This window comes from Mauremys mutica, chromosome 9 (genome assembly GCF_020497125.1).
Source record: "Mauremys mutica isolate MM-2020 ecotype Southern chromosome 9, ASM2049712v1, whole genome shotgun sequence".
In the NCBI taxonomy this organism is placed as follows: Eukaryota; Metazoa; Chordata; order Testudines; family Geoemydidae; genus Mauremys; species Mauremys mutica.
The window spans coordinates 99,567,818-99,585,711 of record NC_059080.1 but is presented as its reverse complement, the minus strand read 5'-3'; the positions used below and the strand labels follow the sequence as shown (position 1 = coordinate 99,585,711).

General features: G+C 46.5%; 2 protein-coding genes across 3 annotated transcripts; both read left to right on the top strand.

The window, feature by feature from the left end:
• Positions 1-241: 241 nt before the first annotated feature.
• Positions 242-8,506, top strand: RPL35A (ribosomal protein L35a). 2 transcript variants are annotated; one of them, XM_045029148.1, is made up of 5 exons: positions 242-354; positions 855-897; positions 3,553-3,705; positions 6,183-6,327; positions 8,449-8,506. In XM_045029148.1, exons 2-5 carry the CDS (start codon positions 887-889, stop codon positions 8,470-8,472), a joined length of 333 nt encoding a protein of 110 aa, XP_044885083.1. In that variant the 5' UTR covers positions 242-354; positions 855-886; the 3' UTR covers positions 8,473-8,506. The 2 variants fall into 2 exon arrangements, with proteins under 2 accessions (XP_044885083.1, XP_044885082.1); XM_045029147.1 differs by lacking the exons at positions 242-354; positions 855-897 and having other exon boundaries at positions 3,527-3,705.
• A 2,405-nt stretch (positions 8,507-10,911) lies between these two features.
• Positions 10,912-17,804, top strand: LOC123377769. Its single transcript, XM_045031002.1, has 4 exons — positions 10,912-11,001; positions 12,587-13,194; positions 14,321-14,436; positions 17,714-17,804. The coding sequence occupies exons 2-3, from the start codon at positions 12,612-12,614 to the stop codon at positions 14,410-14,412; spliced, it is 675 nt and encodes a 224-aa protein (XP_044886937.1). The 5' UTR covers positions 10,912-11,001; positions 12,587-12,611; the 3' UTR covers positions 14,413-14,436; positions 17,714-17,804.
• Positions 17,805-17,894: the final 90 nt, after the last annotated feature.

The following is a 17,894-nucleotide window of genomic DNA, read 5'->3' as shown; positions in this document are numbered from 1 at the left end:
ATTGCTGGGGGTCTATTATGAGCGACAACGAGGAAAGACTCACCCAGAGGCCTCAGGCTGGACAGAGCTTGTCTCCATAGCAACCATCAAACGCCGGGGGCCTATCATCCAGATTGGTTTAGCAGGTGCCTATCAGGCGTAGCCACTGAACCACGCCCTCGCAAGGGTTTTGCCCATGGAGAAAAGAGCACAGAGGGATGGAGGGGCCGTCGCTGGATTTTATTCACCCTTCCACGGGCCGTTTTCTAGTCAGGCAGTAATTACCGTCGCCTAAAGGGTCCTTGCGATGTCATATCCCGGCGTGCTTTGCGGCCGCTCTCCCTTTCGCCGCCATCTTGGGTCGGAGGCGCGGGGGTGAGTCCGGGAGCGGGGGTCCCCAGGCCGGTTAAGCGGGCTTCTCCCGCCACCATGGGGCGGGGGCCGGTGCGGCGGGGGCCGGGCTGTGGAGAGGGGCCCGTGTGGAGCGGGCAGGCGGCGGGATGAAGCCGATGCGGGGCGGATGCTGCTAGGCCCCGGGCTGAGCCGGCTCCGAGCCCGGCGCCTCCCGGCTCCGACTCGCCCGAGAGGGGCCCCTGGGGGAGGCCCCTTGACTGGACATCGCGGGGCTCTGCCCTGATAAGGCCCCCGGGGTGGGGGCCTGGCCTGGCTAACGTAGCCGGCCCGTGCAAAGCCGGGTTCCGCCTCCACCGGCCGGGGTCTAGCTGGGAGCCCCTGGTTCTGCTCCCCTCTCCAGCCGCCGAGTCTGGGGGTCCCCTGGGAGCCCTTGGGACGTGCCGGCCGCTGCGGGGGGCTGGTACAGCCGTTCGGTGCTAAATTCCCTAGTGGGGAGTCTAAAGGCTTTTTGTGCTTCTCAGGCCTGCTGGGAGCAGGACTTCAGGACGACACCATGTCTGGGAGGTGAGCGATGGGCTCTGAACACGTCCTTTATCCTTTACTGTCGCTGGACACGTTACACTGGCTGGGGGGGCTTCATAAATCTCTCACGTTTCCTCTCCGTATCACCATCTCAGCTGTAGAATGTGCTGTGTTAAACATATCTAAGCTCTGACCCTCTGTGCTGTGGTTGTCATAACCAATACTGTTCTTCCCATCCCAAACATCTGTCAGCTATACAATCTTGCCAAACCTGTTACACTGCACATTTGTGTTTGGATCAGTACGTTCTTGGACCTCTAGACTCCTGTCCCATGCTGCTGCACAGCTTTTCGCACAGCGCACCACACTTTGCAGAGTGCTATGCACAGACAGGAAGTAGGACTGGATAATTAGGTCACAGACATAGTAACTGGCCCTGTCTGTCAAGAGTTGTTAGAATGTGATTGCAGCCTATTGATTGTGTTACAATTGGAAGCTGCTTGTCTTTTTCATGGATGCAAACTGCATATGCAATTATCTGTGTTACAGTTCGGTTATGGATTTAAGTGCATCCTGGACAGATCTCTACTGTAAAAATAACCATGTTAAGAAACTCCTTTTATAGCATAATTGCTTAAACATAGTTTCTCAGAACATAAAAACAACCATACTGGGTCAGACCAGTGGTCTATCTAGCCCAGTATCCTGTCTTTCAACAGTGGCCAGTGCCAGGTGCTTCAAAACAGAGCAATCATCAAGTGATCCATTCTGTCTCCCCCATTCCCAGCTTGTGGCGCAAACAGGCTGGACCAGTGGTAGGCAACATATGGCACGTGAGCTGATTTTCCGTGGCACTCACACTGCTCGGGTCCTGGCCACCGGTCCGGGGGACTCTGCGTTTTAATTTAATTTTAAATGAAGCTTCTTAAACATTTTAAAAACCTTATTTACGTTATATGCAACACTAGTTTAGTTATATATAATAGACTTATAAAAAGAGACCTTCTAAAAATGTTAAAATATATTACTGGCATGCGAAACCTTAAATTAGAGTGAATAAATGAAGACTTGGCACACCACTTCTGAAAGCAGCAAAGAATCCTGTGGCACCTTATAGACTAACAGTTTTGCAGCATGAGCTTTTGTGGGTGAATCCTAAGTTTAGGATTAAACAAAGACTGTGAATGGCTTGCCAACTACAGAACCAGTTTCTCCTCCCTTGGTTTTCACACCTCAACTGCTAGAACAGGGCCTCATCCTCGTTATCTCTAGCTTGCTTCTTGCTTGCTTATATTTACCTGCCCCTGGAAATTTCCACTCTTGCATCCGACGAAGTGGGCATTCACTCACGAAAGCTCATGCTGCAAAACGTCTGTTAGTCTATAAGGTGCCACAGGATTCTTTGCTGCTTTTACAGAACCAGACTAACACAGCTACCTCTCTGATACTTGACACTTCTGAAAGGTTGCCTACCCCTGGGCTGGACACTTCAGAGCATGGTTTTGCATCCCTGATCATCTTGGCTAATAGCCGCTGATGGACCTATTCTCCATGAACTTAGGTAGTTCTTTTTTGAACGCTGTTAAAAATATTGGCCTTTACAACATCCTCTGGCAAAGAGTTCCACAGTTTGTGTGAAGAAATTTTTTTTTTGTTTGTTTTAAACCTGCTACCTATTAATTTTCATTTGGTGACCCCTAATTCTTGTGTGAGGAGGAGGAGTAAATAACAGTTCCTTATTTACTTTTTCCCCACCAATCACAATTTTACCTGTATCATATCTCTCCTTAGTAGTCTCTTTTCCAAGCTGAAAATTCCCTGTTTTTATTAATCACTCCTCATATTGAAGATGTTCCATCCCCCAATCATTTGTATTGCCCTTTTCTGTACGTTTTCAAATTCCAATATATATATATATCTTTTGAGATGGAGTGACCAGATTTGCACACAGTATTCAAGATGTGGGCTTACCATGGATTTATATAGAGGCAACATGATATTTTCTATCTTATTATCTATCCCTTTCCTAATGATTCCCAACATCCTGTTAGCTTTTTTGACTGCTGTTCCACATTGAGTGGATGTTTTCAGATAACTATCCACGATGACTTCCCAAGATCTATTTCTTGAGTGGTAACAGCTAATTTGACCCCAACTTTTGTATGTATATGTTTTCCAATGTCTATTATTTTGCATTTATCAGCATTGAGGACCTTAAACATATTTTAAGTGTCCTGTATTGTGCTAAAGGCTTGAACTGGTCACAGTGGATGTGGTTATGTTCTCTCTGAGAGAGAACATTTTAACTAGGTTGTTTGACATGGTGACTTTTGTGGCATAGCAGGCCCCAAGTTCCTTAATCTATTTCACCATGTTTTGAATATACTATCTATCCCTTTTGGATGTTGTGACAAGTGTTTGTGTGTTTAAAAACTTTTGTTTAGAAATGGTTCTAGTACAAAAAAGGAAGGAAGGAAAAGGCTATACAGGATTTTTATAGTTGATGACTTGTGCTAAAGAAGCTGCACTTTGTGAACGTGGGGGTATTTGCTCATGTGAAGCACTGTTCCTTTTTCCCCTGTATGCTTTCTACTAGCATGGTATCTAATTATTTCAGAAAGTTTTTTCCAGAAAACTTATTCACATGCAATACGCTTTGGTGGTTGGCGATTCATTAATATGCTCAATGTTTCCTAGACTGTGGTCCAAAGCCATTTTTGCTGGCTATAAGCGTGGCCTCCGAAACCAGAGGGAGCACACTGCCCTTCTGAAAATTGACGGAGTTTATGCCCGTGATGAGACTGAATTTTACTTGGGCAAGAGATGCGCCTATGTATACAAAGCTAAAAAGTAAGTAACTGAATTTCTTGTTATGCTAAATAGGCCTTGTAAAAATTGTGGTCTGATACATTTATTGTCATGAAAATTTATTCACATACCTATTGCCATGATAATGGTGAAACAAAATGGCCAAGTAGAATTGTGCAAGACTGGGTTCTGTTTTGGGATTTCGTTTTCACTTTCACAATTCTTGGTACCAAATTAATTCAGGTATTAAATGATGATGTGTAAACATCACTATGATTGGTCTTGTAGAAATGCTGAGTTAGAAGGCTAATGGTTCTGGTAAGAGTGATGGGTTGTGCATGAGTCTTCTCACCTGGTGTGAACTGAAGTCAAGTCAGTATTTGGACTTCAGTGCTTTAAGTGGCAGAATTAATATAATCCCCTTTAGTGAGGGTTTGCTTTGTAACCTGAAGGGATTTAATAAATCCTCATCTGCTTCTGCGTGTGCATGTATCTGATCACCATCATTGCTGCTTCTGATGGATGCCCCAGAAGTACTGTAGGTTTGTAAATCTGGGATTATTCCCTTCTTTGCTTGCATAGCAGGTTGACTTTTTCTATTGACGTGGATCTTGGTGCAGATATCTGTGCCTTTGCCTCCTCCTGATTAGATTAAGGCAGTGACTTTCAAACTGTGGTCGGACCCCTGAGGGCCCGCAGACTGTCTGAGATTTCCAAAGAGGTCTGCACCTCCATTTGCAATTTTTTAGGGGGTCCACAATGAAAAAAGGTTGAAAACAACTGCTTTAGGGCACAACTCGTCCAGAATGTGGTTTTCCATTTAGAATGTTTCATACAGCGAGTGCTTTTTCCCTGTGCTCCAGACGCCATTCTGGCTTTCATTATGTTTCTGGGTGGAATTCAAGGTTCTGATTTGGACCTGGACATCTTAAAAACCTCTCCTTTTCCTCTACAGTTAGTCACTGGAGTCACTCAAACTGATAACTTCTAGATTAACACATCTAGAAGGGTTGGGGGAATCAGGGCATGCTTAGTGGGAAGCCCTCTTCTCCCCTTTGATAGTTTGCCAGACACACAGAGCAAAGTGTTTCTCTTTTCGTGTTTTAATAGAAGTGGGTTGGGCTGTGTGAGGGTTTTGATTTTTCTTGCAGGTGGTCTGGGGATGGGGTAGTGACTTATTACATGATGTGAATTGTAACTACTGTTGCATATGGCTTTAAACTGTGCTGTGCTCCCAGTGGTTTAGATTGCACCTAAAGATAGTGAACACTAAGGTTATTGCATATTGAGGGGAAATAATCTGTGTTTCACAATGCTGTCAAATGTGAAACTGGCATACTTCATATTGTACTGTTGACCCTCAGAAGCTGTGTGTTTTGAGTTATAAACAGCAATTAGTTCTCATTTGTAAGCTGCTGAGGTATATGAGAATACTGTGTTTTGAAATTATAAAAATAAAATTATGCTGTCAGGTTTACATTTAGCAGTTTGACCCACATGCATGTAGAAATAGAATTCTAATGTGTAATATTGTTTGCATGAATATATATTATATCATTATTTGCAAATCATCCAGTAAATCACTAGGCAGAATACTTTTCCCAGTTAGTACCAGTACTTGAAATAGATACAGTGTTTGGAATGGATCAGAGGGGAGTGATTGAAGCCTGCAAATCCCAGACATATCAGCTCTGAAAGGTAAATCTAAGGGCTTGTCTACACTGGCAATTAACAGCGCTGCAACTTTCTCGCTCAGGGGTGTGAAAAAACACCCTCCTGAGTGCAGCAAGTTGCAGTGCAGTAAAGCGCCGGTGTAAACAGTGCCCCAGCACTGGGAGCCGGGCTCCTTGTGGGGTTTTTTTTTTTTAAGAGCGCTGGGAGAGAGAGCTCTATCCCAGTGCTCTGCTGCGACCACACAAGGCACATTTGCCAGTGTAGACTAGTGCTAAGATAGGAGGATGATCTACACATACAATTGCACTGGTTTAACTAATTGAATTAGTTAAACTTGTGCAGATCTCTGGGGACACAATTCAACAAGTTTGCCAACTGGCTTATCTATTTTAGTTTGATTTAATTCTGTAAATTACTGAATTAATATAAGACAGGTAGAAGACTGTTGCTTGAAGGGTGTTTTGTAAAGCGACACTGTTAGGTCCACCCACAGCTTGTTGGAACAAATTTACAGACATGTTTTCGTGCTTTTATATTTGGGTTTAAACCCATTCCCCTGCTGAATTTGCAATCCAAACATCACAACCTCATGCTAATGAGATCACCAAAAAAATCTCTTCACAATGTGCATTTCTGTCAGCTTGGATGAAAGCAAATCTGCGTTAGGGGTGACCAGATAAATGTTTCTAAACTTTCAGTTTGACTATTCCAAGGGAGCCATGACAATAGAGGGAATGAAATTTATTTTAAAAGATGGTGTTTTTACCCTGCTACTGTTGCTCTAAGTAGACCGGCACTTGGTTAGGAGTGGAATGCCCAGGATTTAACAGTCTTCTGTTCGTTAGCAACACCGTGACTCCTGGTGGGAAGCCCAACAGAACACGAGTGATCTGGGGGAAGGTAACGCGTGCCCATGGAAACAGTGGCATGGTTCGTGCCAAGTTCCGGTCCAACCTTCCTGCTAAGGCCATTGGACACAGAATCAGAGTGGTGAGTACAGTACTCTAGTAGGGAATTGTTTTTCCTAACAGCTGAGAGAGAACACTGAGAGAATGTTACATTGGTGTGGGGAAATGTACAAAAATTCCCTTTCCCCTATTTCCAGTCTGCATCTTCCACAGGGCCTGTGAACTGTGATAGGTGCATGTTTGGGACCTGTACTCTGGCAATGGGAAAGGTTTAACTTCACTGTTATCACCCCTCAAAGATTATTTACTCTTGCTTTCCTTTCCCTCTCCCTCAAACTTTGTACATCTACTTCTTTCTTCTCCTCTCTCCCCCAGTCTTATTTTCTGTCTCCTGGTCCACTCTCCCTTTTCAGGGGGTCAGGGTGTTCTGAGGTCTTTAATTTTTCTTTCCCTCATCTTCCCCAAATGTCCTCACCGTATTAGCCCTGCTTCTGGCTGGGGACTAAATGAATCTCTCCCAAGTCCGGTCATGGACCCAAAACTCACATGTGCTGTTACCCAGGCACCTCCAGGAGAACCTCCTCCTTGGCTGTCTGTGTGTCACCACTCAAACTATTGCTCCTGTGCACACTGTCATCCTAGTGGTATTGTCAAGAACAGTATCAGAGTGAGATGTGACCCTGCTCAGCTTTCATTATCCTATAGAAAAACCACTGTAGGAGGAGCACAAGTACTATCCTTCATTGCAGCTGGGCAAAAGAGAGCAGCTATCCTCTCATTCCCCCAGCTAGGATGGAAGATGGGCTTCCCCCACACAGAGCACTTCCCAAAGACTGAACCATGTTCTGTGCTCTTCCATTCTTTGTGTAGAACAGGGGTGGGCAAACTACGGCCCACGGGCCAGATCTGGCCCACCAGCCGTTTTAATTCAGTTCTTGAACTCCCGCTGGGGAGTGGGGTCTGGGGCTTGCCCCACTCTGATGCTCTAGCCATGGAGCAGAGTCGGGGGACGCTCCATGCGGCTCCTGGAAGCAGCAGCATGGCCCCCCTCTACCTCCTACACGTAGGGGCAGCCAGGGTGCTCTGCTCTGCATGCTGCCCCTGCAGCTCCCATTGGCTGGGAACCACAGTGAATGGGAGCTGCAGGGGTGGCGCCTGCAGATGATGGGGCAGTGCGCAGAGCTGCCTAGCTACGCTTCCGCCTAGGAGCTGGAGAAGGGACATGTCGCTGCATTGATCCCAAACCCCTCATCCTCTCCCCCCGAACCCACACCCCCATCCAGAGCCTGCACCCCTTCCCGCACCCCAGCCCAGAGCCCCCTCCCACACCCTGAACTCCTGATTTTTGGCTGCACCCTGGAGCTTGCACCCCCAACCAGAGCCCACACCCCCTCCTGCACCCCAATTTTGTGAGCATTCATGGCCCGCCATATAATTTCTATTCCCGGATGTTTGCCCACTGCTGATGTAGAATCATCACCACTTCATGGCAATGTTAGGCTGGAAGGAATCTTGAGAGGTCATCTAGTCCAGCCCCCTGCTCTGGCAGGGCCAAGAGAACCTAGACCGCTCCTAACAGGTGTTTGCCCAACCTCTTCTTAAAAACCTCCAAATGCTGAGGATTCCACTTCCTGCCTTGTAAGCCTATTCCGGAGCTTATCTACCATTACAGCTAGCAGTTGGAGTCACCTGCAAATTATGTAAGCATATTTATTTGGGTAGTCTATTATCCAAATCATGAATGAAAATATTGACTAGTACCAGACCCCGGATTGACCTCTGTGTGACCCCACCCCCAAATACCGCCTCCCTGTTCGATAGTCAACCATTGGTAACTACTCTTTGAGTATGGTGGTGCACCCTACCTTGCAGTAATTTTGTATAGACCTCATTTGCTAATGAGAATGTCAGGTAGTGCTGTATCAAAAGCCTTACTAAAATCAAGATCTATCACACCTACTGCTTCCTTCCATCCACTAGACCAGTAACCTGTCAAAGAATGCTCTGTGCAAACCACTAGCTATCTGCGTGGGTGTTTAGAGAAGGATTAATTAGAAATGTGTTTCGGAGTAGCAGCCGTGTTAGTCTGTATCCGCAAAAATAACAGGAGGTGCCACAAGTACTCCTGTTAAAATGTGTGTTAACGTTTTAGTTTAGTAACAAGATCTCTAACCTGATTTTTTTTTTTTGTTTTGTTTTACAGATGCTGTATCCATCTAGGATCTAAATTTTTATTAAAAATAAAATTCAGAAATTGTTCAGTTTTGTTTTTAATGATTTCTTATGACCTTCAGTTGTTGTGGGGGATAGCTACTTCACTTTCAGTTGTTTCTACAAGTGTTACATAATCCACAAAACAGGACAATGATCTAGTAATAGCAGATGATAAAGGGAGGAATTGGATTTGTGACTGACCAAAGCATCAAAAGAGGAAATTACCTCTTTAATTGTGATCTATTTTCATTTCTGTGGCTTTTAGTTACCTACCTGTGGCCTTTTTCCTGTAACTCCCATCATGGCATCTAAGCGTGCTCTTCAATAAAAGTTTCACATCTCAAAATTGTGCGTGTAAACTGAAAACAAACGCAACTTGCATACAGTATTTGAAAACCACTTTGCCGGCTTACTAAAATGAAAGCTCAAAGTTTTGTTTCTCTTGCACTAGTTGATTCTTCTGACAAGTCGTTGTAGCTAGTACAGTTCTGTACAGTTACAGTTTGTAATTTCAGGTGTAATACAGAACTCAATTTATTCGCCAAGATTCAAATTCGTTCAGCTCACTTTTAAAGGTGTTGTGGCTTCCTGAGATACTCACGAAGAACAGGACTTCAGCCCCCCCGAACAGTCCTCTGTGGCTCTCACCTACCTCTTAAGTCACTTCCACTTTATGTAGTTTAGTTCCACACCTGCGTCCTGTTTGACACCCCTTCCTTCTCCATCACCACAGTGCATGTTTCCTCTGCACGAGTCTTGACTGCTGTTTTCCTGGATTGTTAGATATTGGTTATCCACTAGACTTTTAACTAGAAAAAAATTCTTATTTAAAGACATAAGAGCCATACTGGGTCATACCAATGGTCCATCTAGCCCAATATCCTGTCTTCCAACAGTGGTCAATGCCAGGTGCTTCAGAGGGAATGAACAGAACAGGCAATCAAGTGATCCATCCCTTGTTGCCCATTCCCAGCTTCTGGCAAAAGCGAGGCTAGGGACACCATCCCTGCCCATCCTGGCTAATAGCTACTGATGGATTTATCCATGAATTTATCTAGTTCTTTTTTGAACGCTGTTATAGTCTTGGCTTTCACAACATCCTCTGGCAAGGAGTTCCACAGGTTGACTGGGCGTTGTGTGAAGAAACACTTTTTTTGTTTTAAACCTGCTGCCTATTAACTTCATTTGGTGACCCCCTAGTTCTTGTGTTATGAGAAGTAGTAAACAACACTTCCTTATCTACTTTCTCTATACAAGTCATGATTTTATAGACCTCAATCATATCTCCCCTTAGTCTCTTTTCCAAGCTGAAAAGTCCCAGTCTTATTAATCTCTCCTCATACAGAAGCTGTTCCATAGCCGTAATCATTTTTGTTGCCCTTTTCTGAACCTTTTCCAATTCCAATATATCTTTTTTGAGATGGGGTGACCACATCTGCACACAGTATTCAAGATACGGGTGTACCATAGATTTATATAGAGGCAACATATTTTCTGTCCTATTTATCCCTTTCTTAATTACTCCCACCATTCTTTTTTGCCTGCTGCTGCACATTGAGTGGATGTTTTCAGAGAACTATCCACAATGACTCCAAGATCTTTCTTCAGTGGTAACAGCTAATTTAGACCCATCATTTTATATGTATAGTTGGGATTATGCTTTCCAATGTGCATTACTTTGCATTTATCAACATTACATTTCATCTGCCATTTTGTTGCCCAGTCACCCAGTTTTGAGAGATCCTTTTGTAGCTTTTTGCAATCTGCCTGGGTCTTATCTAGAGTAGTTTTGTATCATCTGCAAATTTTGCCACCTCACTGTTTACCCCTGTTTTCCAGATCATTTATGAATAGGTTGAATAGGACTGGGCCCAGTACAAATAGACCCTTCAGTGACACCAGTATTTACCTCTCTCCATTCTGAAAAGGCCATTTATTCCTACCCTTTGTTTCCTAACTTTTAACCACGATCCACGAGAACCTTCCCTCTTAGCCCATGACAGCTTACTTTGCATAAGAGCCTTTGGTGAGGGATCTTGTCAAAGTCTTCCTGAAAATCTAAGTACACTAGATCCCCTTGGTCCACATGCTTGTTGACCCCCTCAAAGAATTCTAATAGATTGGCGAGGCATGATTTCCCTTTACTAAAACCACCACTATTGACCTCTCTCCATTCTCAAAACTGACTTAAAATCAATATACTGCATTTGCTTTATTTCTTCATGTATGCTTAAGCCTGGGTTTGTTAAACATGCAGGGACGAAAATGGATTGTAAGCTCTTTGGGGCAGAAGCTGTCGCTGTAAAGTACCTGGCACACTAGGGCCCTGAGTCAGGACCACTAGACATTAACCATAATACAAATGTTAAGTAATTTTAAGTTTTGGTTTCAAGACTAACAGGTCATTTGGGGAAAGGGTGGGATTGTGACATCAGAGATAACCTGGCCAATCAACATACAGTTGACCAGCAAATTTGCCTACTGCAAACTGATTGATTGCGAGACCACTAGAAACAGCTTTCTTCTCTAGTTGGTAACACAGGTAAGTTACCTTAGAACTGGCCTTAGGTTACAGGTACGCTAACCCTTTTTAAGATGCTGAAAATAGTCACATTGTGTTAGTGAAATGTAGCCCTCTGTCCATGCTTGTGGAATCAGAGTCTTTTTAACCTGGCAGTGGAACTGCTGCTAACTTATTAAATATCAATTATATGTCCTTTTCCTGGTGAGTGACACAATGTGTATAAAGCAACAGAGCCCTGTGGCACCTTATAGACTAACAGATGTATTGGAGCATGAGCTTTCGTGGGTGAATACCCACTTCGTCAGACGCATGTAGTGGAATGTGTATAACTCACCTTCTGGTCTATTTCTGGCGTGAGAAGTATGAGTTTGTCTCCCAACCTCCCTTGTTAGGGGGAGAGTCTTTCATGTTATTGCCCCTCTGCCTGTGGAGGCAGGGTAGCAGAGTGTATACAATAGCCAATTTTCACCTTGTCTGAGGCCCTGAAGCGATATAGCAGAAATTAAACACCGGTCAGAGGTGACAAATCAGATGATTAGATGTGTGGCCTGTGAGGGGAGAGTGAGAAGTTTAAGATGTTTATAGAGGCAACAAAGAGGAGAGGAGATAGAGATGCAGAGAATATTAAATCTGCTTTCCCTGGCGGGCTTCTCTTACCCTGAGAACAGGGGGACACTCAAGGAAGCTGAAAGGCAACAATTTTAAAACTGATAGTGGTTTTTTTAAGCAAAACAAACCTGTGCAATTCTCTCCCACAAGATATCCGAGTCTAAGAGTTTACCAGGATTTGACATGAGCAGGCTCCATTAGATAGGATTTTTTTAAAGAGGGTCTGGGGGGGGGGATGACAGAGAGGTATTGTTATGCTTCCAGCCATAAGCCAACCTCCACCTGAAGAAGTTAGTAAGAAACTTCCCAGTGGCTGAGTTATTCCATATTTTCATATCACGTGGATTCTAACCCATTCTGCTGCAGCATTTGTTCCTGGACGCTGTTGGTAATCACATACTGTGCTGGATGAGCTCCTGTCTGAATTGGACTGGCAATTCCTCTTTGCTCTGCCTCCCAGGGAGGGTGTGTAGACGGTAGAAAATCCATGCACCACCCCTCCAATGGCTTGGGTACCTCACAGCAAAAATGGCCAATGACACCGATGTTTGGATCCTTCAGTGGTGAAAGGTCCCATTTGTTCTCATTTTTCCTCTTCGTTTTGCAAGATTTCTGATCCCTTGTCGAATAAACCCACAATATTTGAACTCACAAAGAAGCAGTTCATGTTTACACTGCAGCTGAAAGCAAGCCTCCCAGGCCAGGTAAAGAGACTCCTTCTACTTCAAGCAGAGCTAGCATGCTAAAAATCACTGTCGATGTGGCATGGGTGGAGGCTCAGGCTAGCTGGGGAGGCTTGGATTTGAGCAGCTAGCGTATGCTGTAATGTTCACACTGCTGGTTTTATGTGCTCGCTCTGAACTAGTGAGAGTCTGTTTAGCTGGGCTGGGACCCACAGAGTCTTAGCTGTTCTCTGCACACCCTTTCCACTCCCACAGAAACATTGGCATAGGCTTCCCTTACCCGCCCTGTAACAAGCCCCTTGCCATTCTAGTGACGCTGTAATCTGGGAAGAAGATATGGAGTCGGAGCTGCTAGGGGAGATGCCTGTGTGCTCCCCGGCAGAGCCAGTGCACTGGCAGTTCCTGACTCTGCTGGACACCGTGGGCAGGCGGAATGGACAGGTGCTAGTGATGGAGATGGATGATGTACATGAGGCAGCCCCGCTTGTGCAGATGGACTTTGCCCAGGAGCTCTTCAGAGGGATCGACCTAAAGACCAAACTCCACCGAAAGAAGGAAATCAAGGAGGAGGAGCAGGAGGTGCAACCACAGCTGGTCTTCATGCTCTGGCAAGCTGCCACGCTGAGGCAGCTCATGCAGTGGGAACACCTGGATGAAACACTCTGGAACTTAAGGAATCTCTTTCCCTGCATGCCAGCTGCCCTGGTACTGGTGATGATCCAGCCAGACCTGCAGCACCAGCAGGTGGAACCAGAACGGGCAGCAGGGGCACTAAGGAGAATGCAGTGCTTGCTGGATGGTGGCTTCCAGGAACTGGTGGTGGAAGCAGCTGTTTACAGCCCAGCTCAGCCAGATGGGACCCTGGAGGTCAAGAGAGCTGCCTGCAGAGCCCTGAGAGAAGTTCTGAAGGGCCAAGAAGGTACTGGAGGGGTCAGAGGTCACAGGGCTAGACATGTGAAGGGAAACTTGAGAGCTGGTCTTGCAGGGGAGGGGAGACGAAGAGCTAGCTAGGTGGGTGGAAGGAAATGTGGAAGCATGAGCGAGTGCAGAGGTCAAAGCAGAGTCCGGGGTGGGACACACCAGAGAGACATGAAAATCAGGGATGTGGGCACACAGGGTGGAGCTGAGCAAGGGGGTATTTGGGATGCTGGGATGGGCATGGGGGGCGCATGAAGTGGAAATTAGAATGGGGAAGGGGGAACAGCCATGTCCCTTTCAGCAAGCCATGGCACTGCAGGGCCTGCCTGAGGAGGGCCTTCAAGAAAGTGCCTCAGGAACTGCTCTTTACCCACCTTTCAAGCTGCGTGGCTCAGAGCCCCGGAGATTTGCTGCTCCCTATTGCTAACTGATAGGAGGAAGCAGCTCTGGGAAGCTGAGCTCATGTGCTAGAGTTTGAGCCAGAGATGGGAGAGGAGGCGTGAGAGCTCTGAGGAGAAAGTCTTGGTTCAGGGGTCGTCCAGTATGTGTCCGTGGGTCTTTGGGGAATTATGTGGTGGTGTCAGTAAATGTTTGGGCCTTTTATCATAGGGGCAACCTGCCCCAGTCACCTCAGTCCACCAACCCTACGTGGTGTAAGGGCAGGGGACATGTTAAATCAGTGACGAGGAGGATTGTAGGTTGGGCTCTGTTTGTTTGAGCAGGGTTTGGGGGGGTGTTCGGTCATTGCCCAGCAGGTCGGAGAGAGCCGGGTGCTGACATAAACTGGGACGTAGGCGGTCAGAGCTGGAGTCATGAGCCAGAAAGCTGAGGTCAGAGACAGAATGGGGAGTCAAGCCAAGGGTCAGAACTAGAGTCAGGAGTCAAGCTGAGGGATGGGGGGTGTAGCAGCAGGGATCTGGAACGAGGCTAGAGGACAGGAGCAAGGCAGGACTCAGCATGCTCTGGGAGGAAGAACAGGTGGGAGGGGCTGCGCTGAGGTGTGGCTCTTCTGCCAAGGAATGTCACAGGCTCCTCCACTCAGTGGTTCATGCTCAGCACAGCCTCCACCTTGCGGCTGATGCTCCCCCAAGCTAGCTGTATTTACACTGTTCCTCCCCTCCCCCCAGAAATGACTCCCCAGGATCCAGTTACCATCCGGCTCGGCTTGGGGGTGTGCAACACAGGATACGAAAGACGGTATGAGGACAGGCTCCCTTAGGCCGCATTGCAATGTGCCTGGAAGGTGGGTGCATCTCATCCCTTCCCTTCATAGCGACAGCCACCCGCTGCTACTGCACTAGCAAACCTGTTTAGCCGGCTTGTTGGAGGAGTGCTCCCAGGCAGGCCAACCCCTGCAAATATCTCTGCCTGAGATGCCCTCCCCACTCCCCCAACTCTCCCCTGGCAGGAGTTTGGGAATTCCCCTTCCTCCCTGGCTGGGACTGCAAGCAGGCTGTGCTGTGCTGGGGGAAGGAGGATGGGGAGAGCAGTGGGAGGGGGCTTAGATACTGTGCTAATGGTGCTAGAGAAAACCCTAGGCCAGACAGATCTTTATAGGACACCCCTTCCTCCCCCCGCCATGCACACCTTCCTGCAATGCTGCGCAAATCCCTGTGGTGCCATATACACTCCTCTCAATGGGAGAGCAGAGCTCGCAAGGGGAACGCGCTAGCAGCTAGATTTGGAGCATGCATGAACCGCCTGTCGTCAGCAGGGAGAGCTGCTGCTACAGCAACCCGGCTACGGTGCCTTTCTTCCCTTTAGTTCACCTTACAGCAGTGGTTCCCAGACTTGAACAGCCTGTGAACCCCTTTCACTAGCACGTCAAGTCTCTCAAACCCCGTCTTAAAAATGAATATTTCCAGGGATTTTCTCCTTTACCTGAGGATAAATTATAAAAGCCGTGATCTTGGAAATATAAAATTTGTTTTATGGCATGCTTATTACACACTATTAATAATTATTTATCATTACAGTATTTTTATTACATTATGGAAATGGAAACACTCTTCCAAGATCTCACTTTTGTAGCTTGTATCACTTTGAATAAGCCTGTTATAAGACAAGGCTCCTATGTTTCATCAAGGAATATCAGATGTGAAACAGCAGGAAGGGATTTAAGAAGCCAACTCAAAGAGTTCCTCCTACACAAGCATTCAGGTCTTGAGCAGTCCAGGCAAACAACGCACATTACAACAAAGCTTAAACTTGTTCTTCATAATAATTTAAAATCAACTCTAGCTGCCTATTTCATTTTAAAAACAGCAAAAAATATCCCCCTCACTTTCCATTTCTTATAAGGAGTCTTGAAGTTTAAAACTCTTCAGTGTGGTAGAGATGCTGGCTTTGATCTGCTTAGCTCTTGGAAGTCCAGGGGCTCCAGGCTGCTGGCCCCGTGCTGCCCAGGGTCCCTAGGGACAGCTCTGTCCGCCATTAGGGAATTTTTTCCCGAGAACCTCCTGTAACATTTCGTGAACCCCCAGGGGTTCACGAACCCCAGTTTGGGAACCACTGCCTTACAGTATTTCTGTGGCCATTAACCCTTGGCAGAGTGGCATTTGCCAGGCTCTCCTCCACACCAATGCTCACGGCTGCTGGTAGACAACAAGTCTCACCCTGTTTGTTATACTGCATGCTAGGGGCCTGATCCGAACCCCTCTGAAGTCAATGGCAAGTCCTCCAGGGACTTCAGAGGACTTTGCATCAGCTTCCTAGGTCCCCTCCGTCCCTCATTAGGGATCGTGAAATCTGATCTTCCCCATGAAATCTGGCTATTGTAGAGGAGACTAGATTTCACAGAGCTGCTCAGCCGGAGAGCAGCGGCTGCTGGCCAAGAGCCCACCTCTGAAGGCAGTGTTACTGCCAGCGGCAGCATGGAAGTGAAGGTGGCATGGTATGGGGGCGTTGTCAACATGGGCCTTACGGGTGGGCAAGTGGGTGACCTCCCAGGGCCCCATGGTTAAGGGGGCACCGTGGAGAGAGAGAGAGAGAGAGAGAGACACACACCCACACACCCCTCTCTGGAGCCAGCCAGCCTGAGGCCCCTTGAACTCCTGAGTGCTGGGCCTGGAGACGGGGCTGCGACTGTGCGCTGAGCACCAACTGCTAGTCCCAGACAGGCGGGGGAGGGACGGGACTTTCTCTTCTCCTGCACAGGCCACTCCCAGGGCCAGGTCAGACCCACCTCCAGGATCCTCCCCTGGCTTCAGGAAGCTCCATGGATATTGGCCAGGCGCCCAGCTCTGCAGGCAGCAGCACAGGAGTAAGGCGGGCAAGACTGCAGCCCTCCTACAATAGCCTTAGGACACCCCCCTTGTCCCCCCCCCCATGGTTACAACACAGTGAAATTTCAGATTTAAATATCAGAAACCATGAAAATTACAATTTTAAAAATCCCCTGACCGTGAAATTGACCAAAATGGACCTGAATTTGGTAGGGCTCTATATATGGTGACTGGGTATTCTAGCTGGTCTAGAGAGATCTTGCATCTTGATATGTGGCTTTGTGTGAATCAGTTTCGCTAGGTTCCTGTGTAACAGAAAGTACCTACAGTGCAGGCATATGAACTCCCTGTTCCAAGTAAAATGGACTGTGTTTAGCACATTCAGGATTACACTACCCCCTCTGTGCAGTTTATCTCCATAGAAATAAACTGATTTCACTATGTGTACAATGATCTTGTTAAATAGACACTAGGAGTGACACAGCCTGCCTACGGTTTGGTACAATCTGATGGAGAATGGCCCCGGGAGATATTTAGAGATTGTTTTGTGGGGGGAGGGAAGAGGCAGGTGATATCCAATAACCCCATTGAATAGCTGCATCCTCACTGGTGTAGTGTAGAGGTTATGATTAATGCTGGCTGGGAAACTTCCTTTTCCCTGAAAATGTTGAGATTCCAGACCTTTTCCCATTCTGCACTGGGACAAAACTGAGACCTTTTGAAAGTTTTCACCCAAAAAAAGAGGGAGGGGAAAACCTACACAAACATCTCAAAATATCCAGTAGTCTGAGGTTCAGGGCACTCACCTGGGAAGGGGAACTCATGTTCCAGTCTTTGCTCTGAATCAGATAGAACAGGGCCCTGTATCTGGCTTCCCCAATCTCAGCTGAGTGCCCCCAGCCTATTGGCTGTTCCGGGATCTTAGGGTGGGGTTTTTATGTGAAAATTAAAAAAAAAAAACAAGTATTGAAAAATTCCCAACCAGTTCTAATGATGATGAATTGATTAATTTGACAACAGTTGGACTGCTGGTGGGCCGATACCACCGCCTATCATGCTGACTAATAGGGGCTTGTTTCCTTGTCCCTCCTTTCTGTCTGGATCCATTTGTCCTCTCTTGTTTTATACTTAGATTGTGATCCCTTTGGGGGCAGGGAGAGTCTGTTTGTTCAGTGTTTGTACATCACCTAGCACAATGGGATCCGGGCCCATCCCTGGGTTCCTAGGTGCTGCAGTTATACAAATTATGCATTTTTGCATTAGAGACTTAATGTTTGTGTATCGTTTTTTTTACAGGTCCTGTATCCAGCTAAGATCTGAACTGCCACCAAAAACAAAAAAAACCCTACACAACAAAGAAACTCCACACATTAAAATTTGGAGTTTATTCTCTGTTTGCATGCCTGTGTGTATGTATAAACTTCAAACCGTTTATCACTTAGAGCAGAGCAGACAAAACGCCCTGGGACAGTTTTCA

Excerpts from the sequence above, each read along its gene's own strand:
- LOC123377769 (XM_045031002.1), top strand. The coding sequence starts at position 12,612 with ATGGAGTCGGAGCTGCTAGGGGAGATGCCTGTGTGCTCCCCGGCAGAG. Across the intron at positions 13,195-14,320 it reads AGTTCTGAAGGGCCAAGAAG|AAATGACTCCCCAGGATCCA; the intron begins GTACTGGAGGGG and ends CCCTCCCCCCAG.
- RPL35A (XM_045029148.1), top strand. Across the intron at positions 3,706-6,182 it reads TATGTATACAAAGCTAAAAA|CAACACCGTGACTCCTGGTG; the intron begins GTAAGTAACTGA and ends TCTGTTCGTTAG. Across the intron at positions 6,328-8,448 it reads TTGGACACAGAATCAGAGTG|ATGCTGTATCCATCTAGGAT; the intron begins GTGAGTACAGTA and ends TTTGTTTTACAG.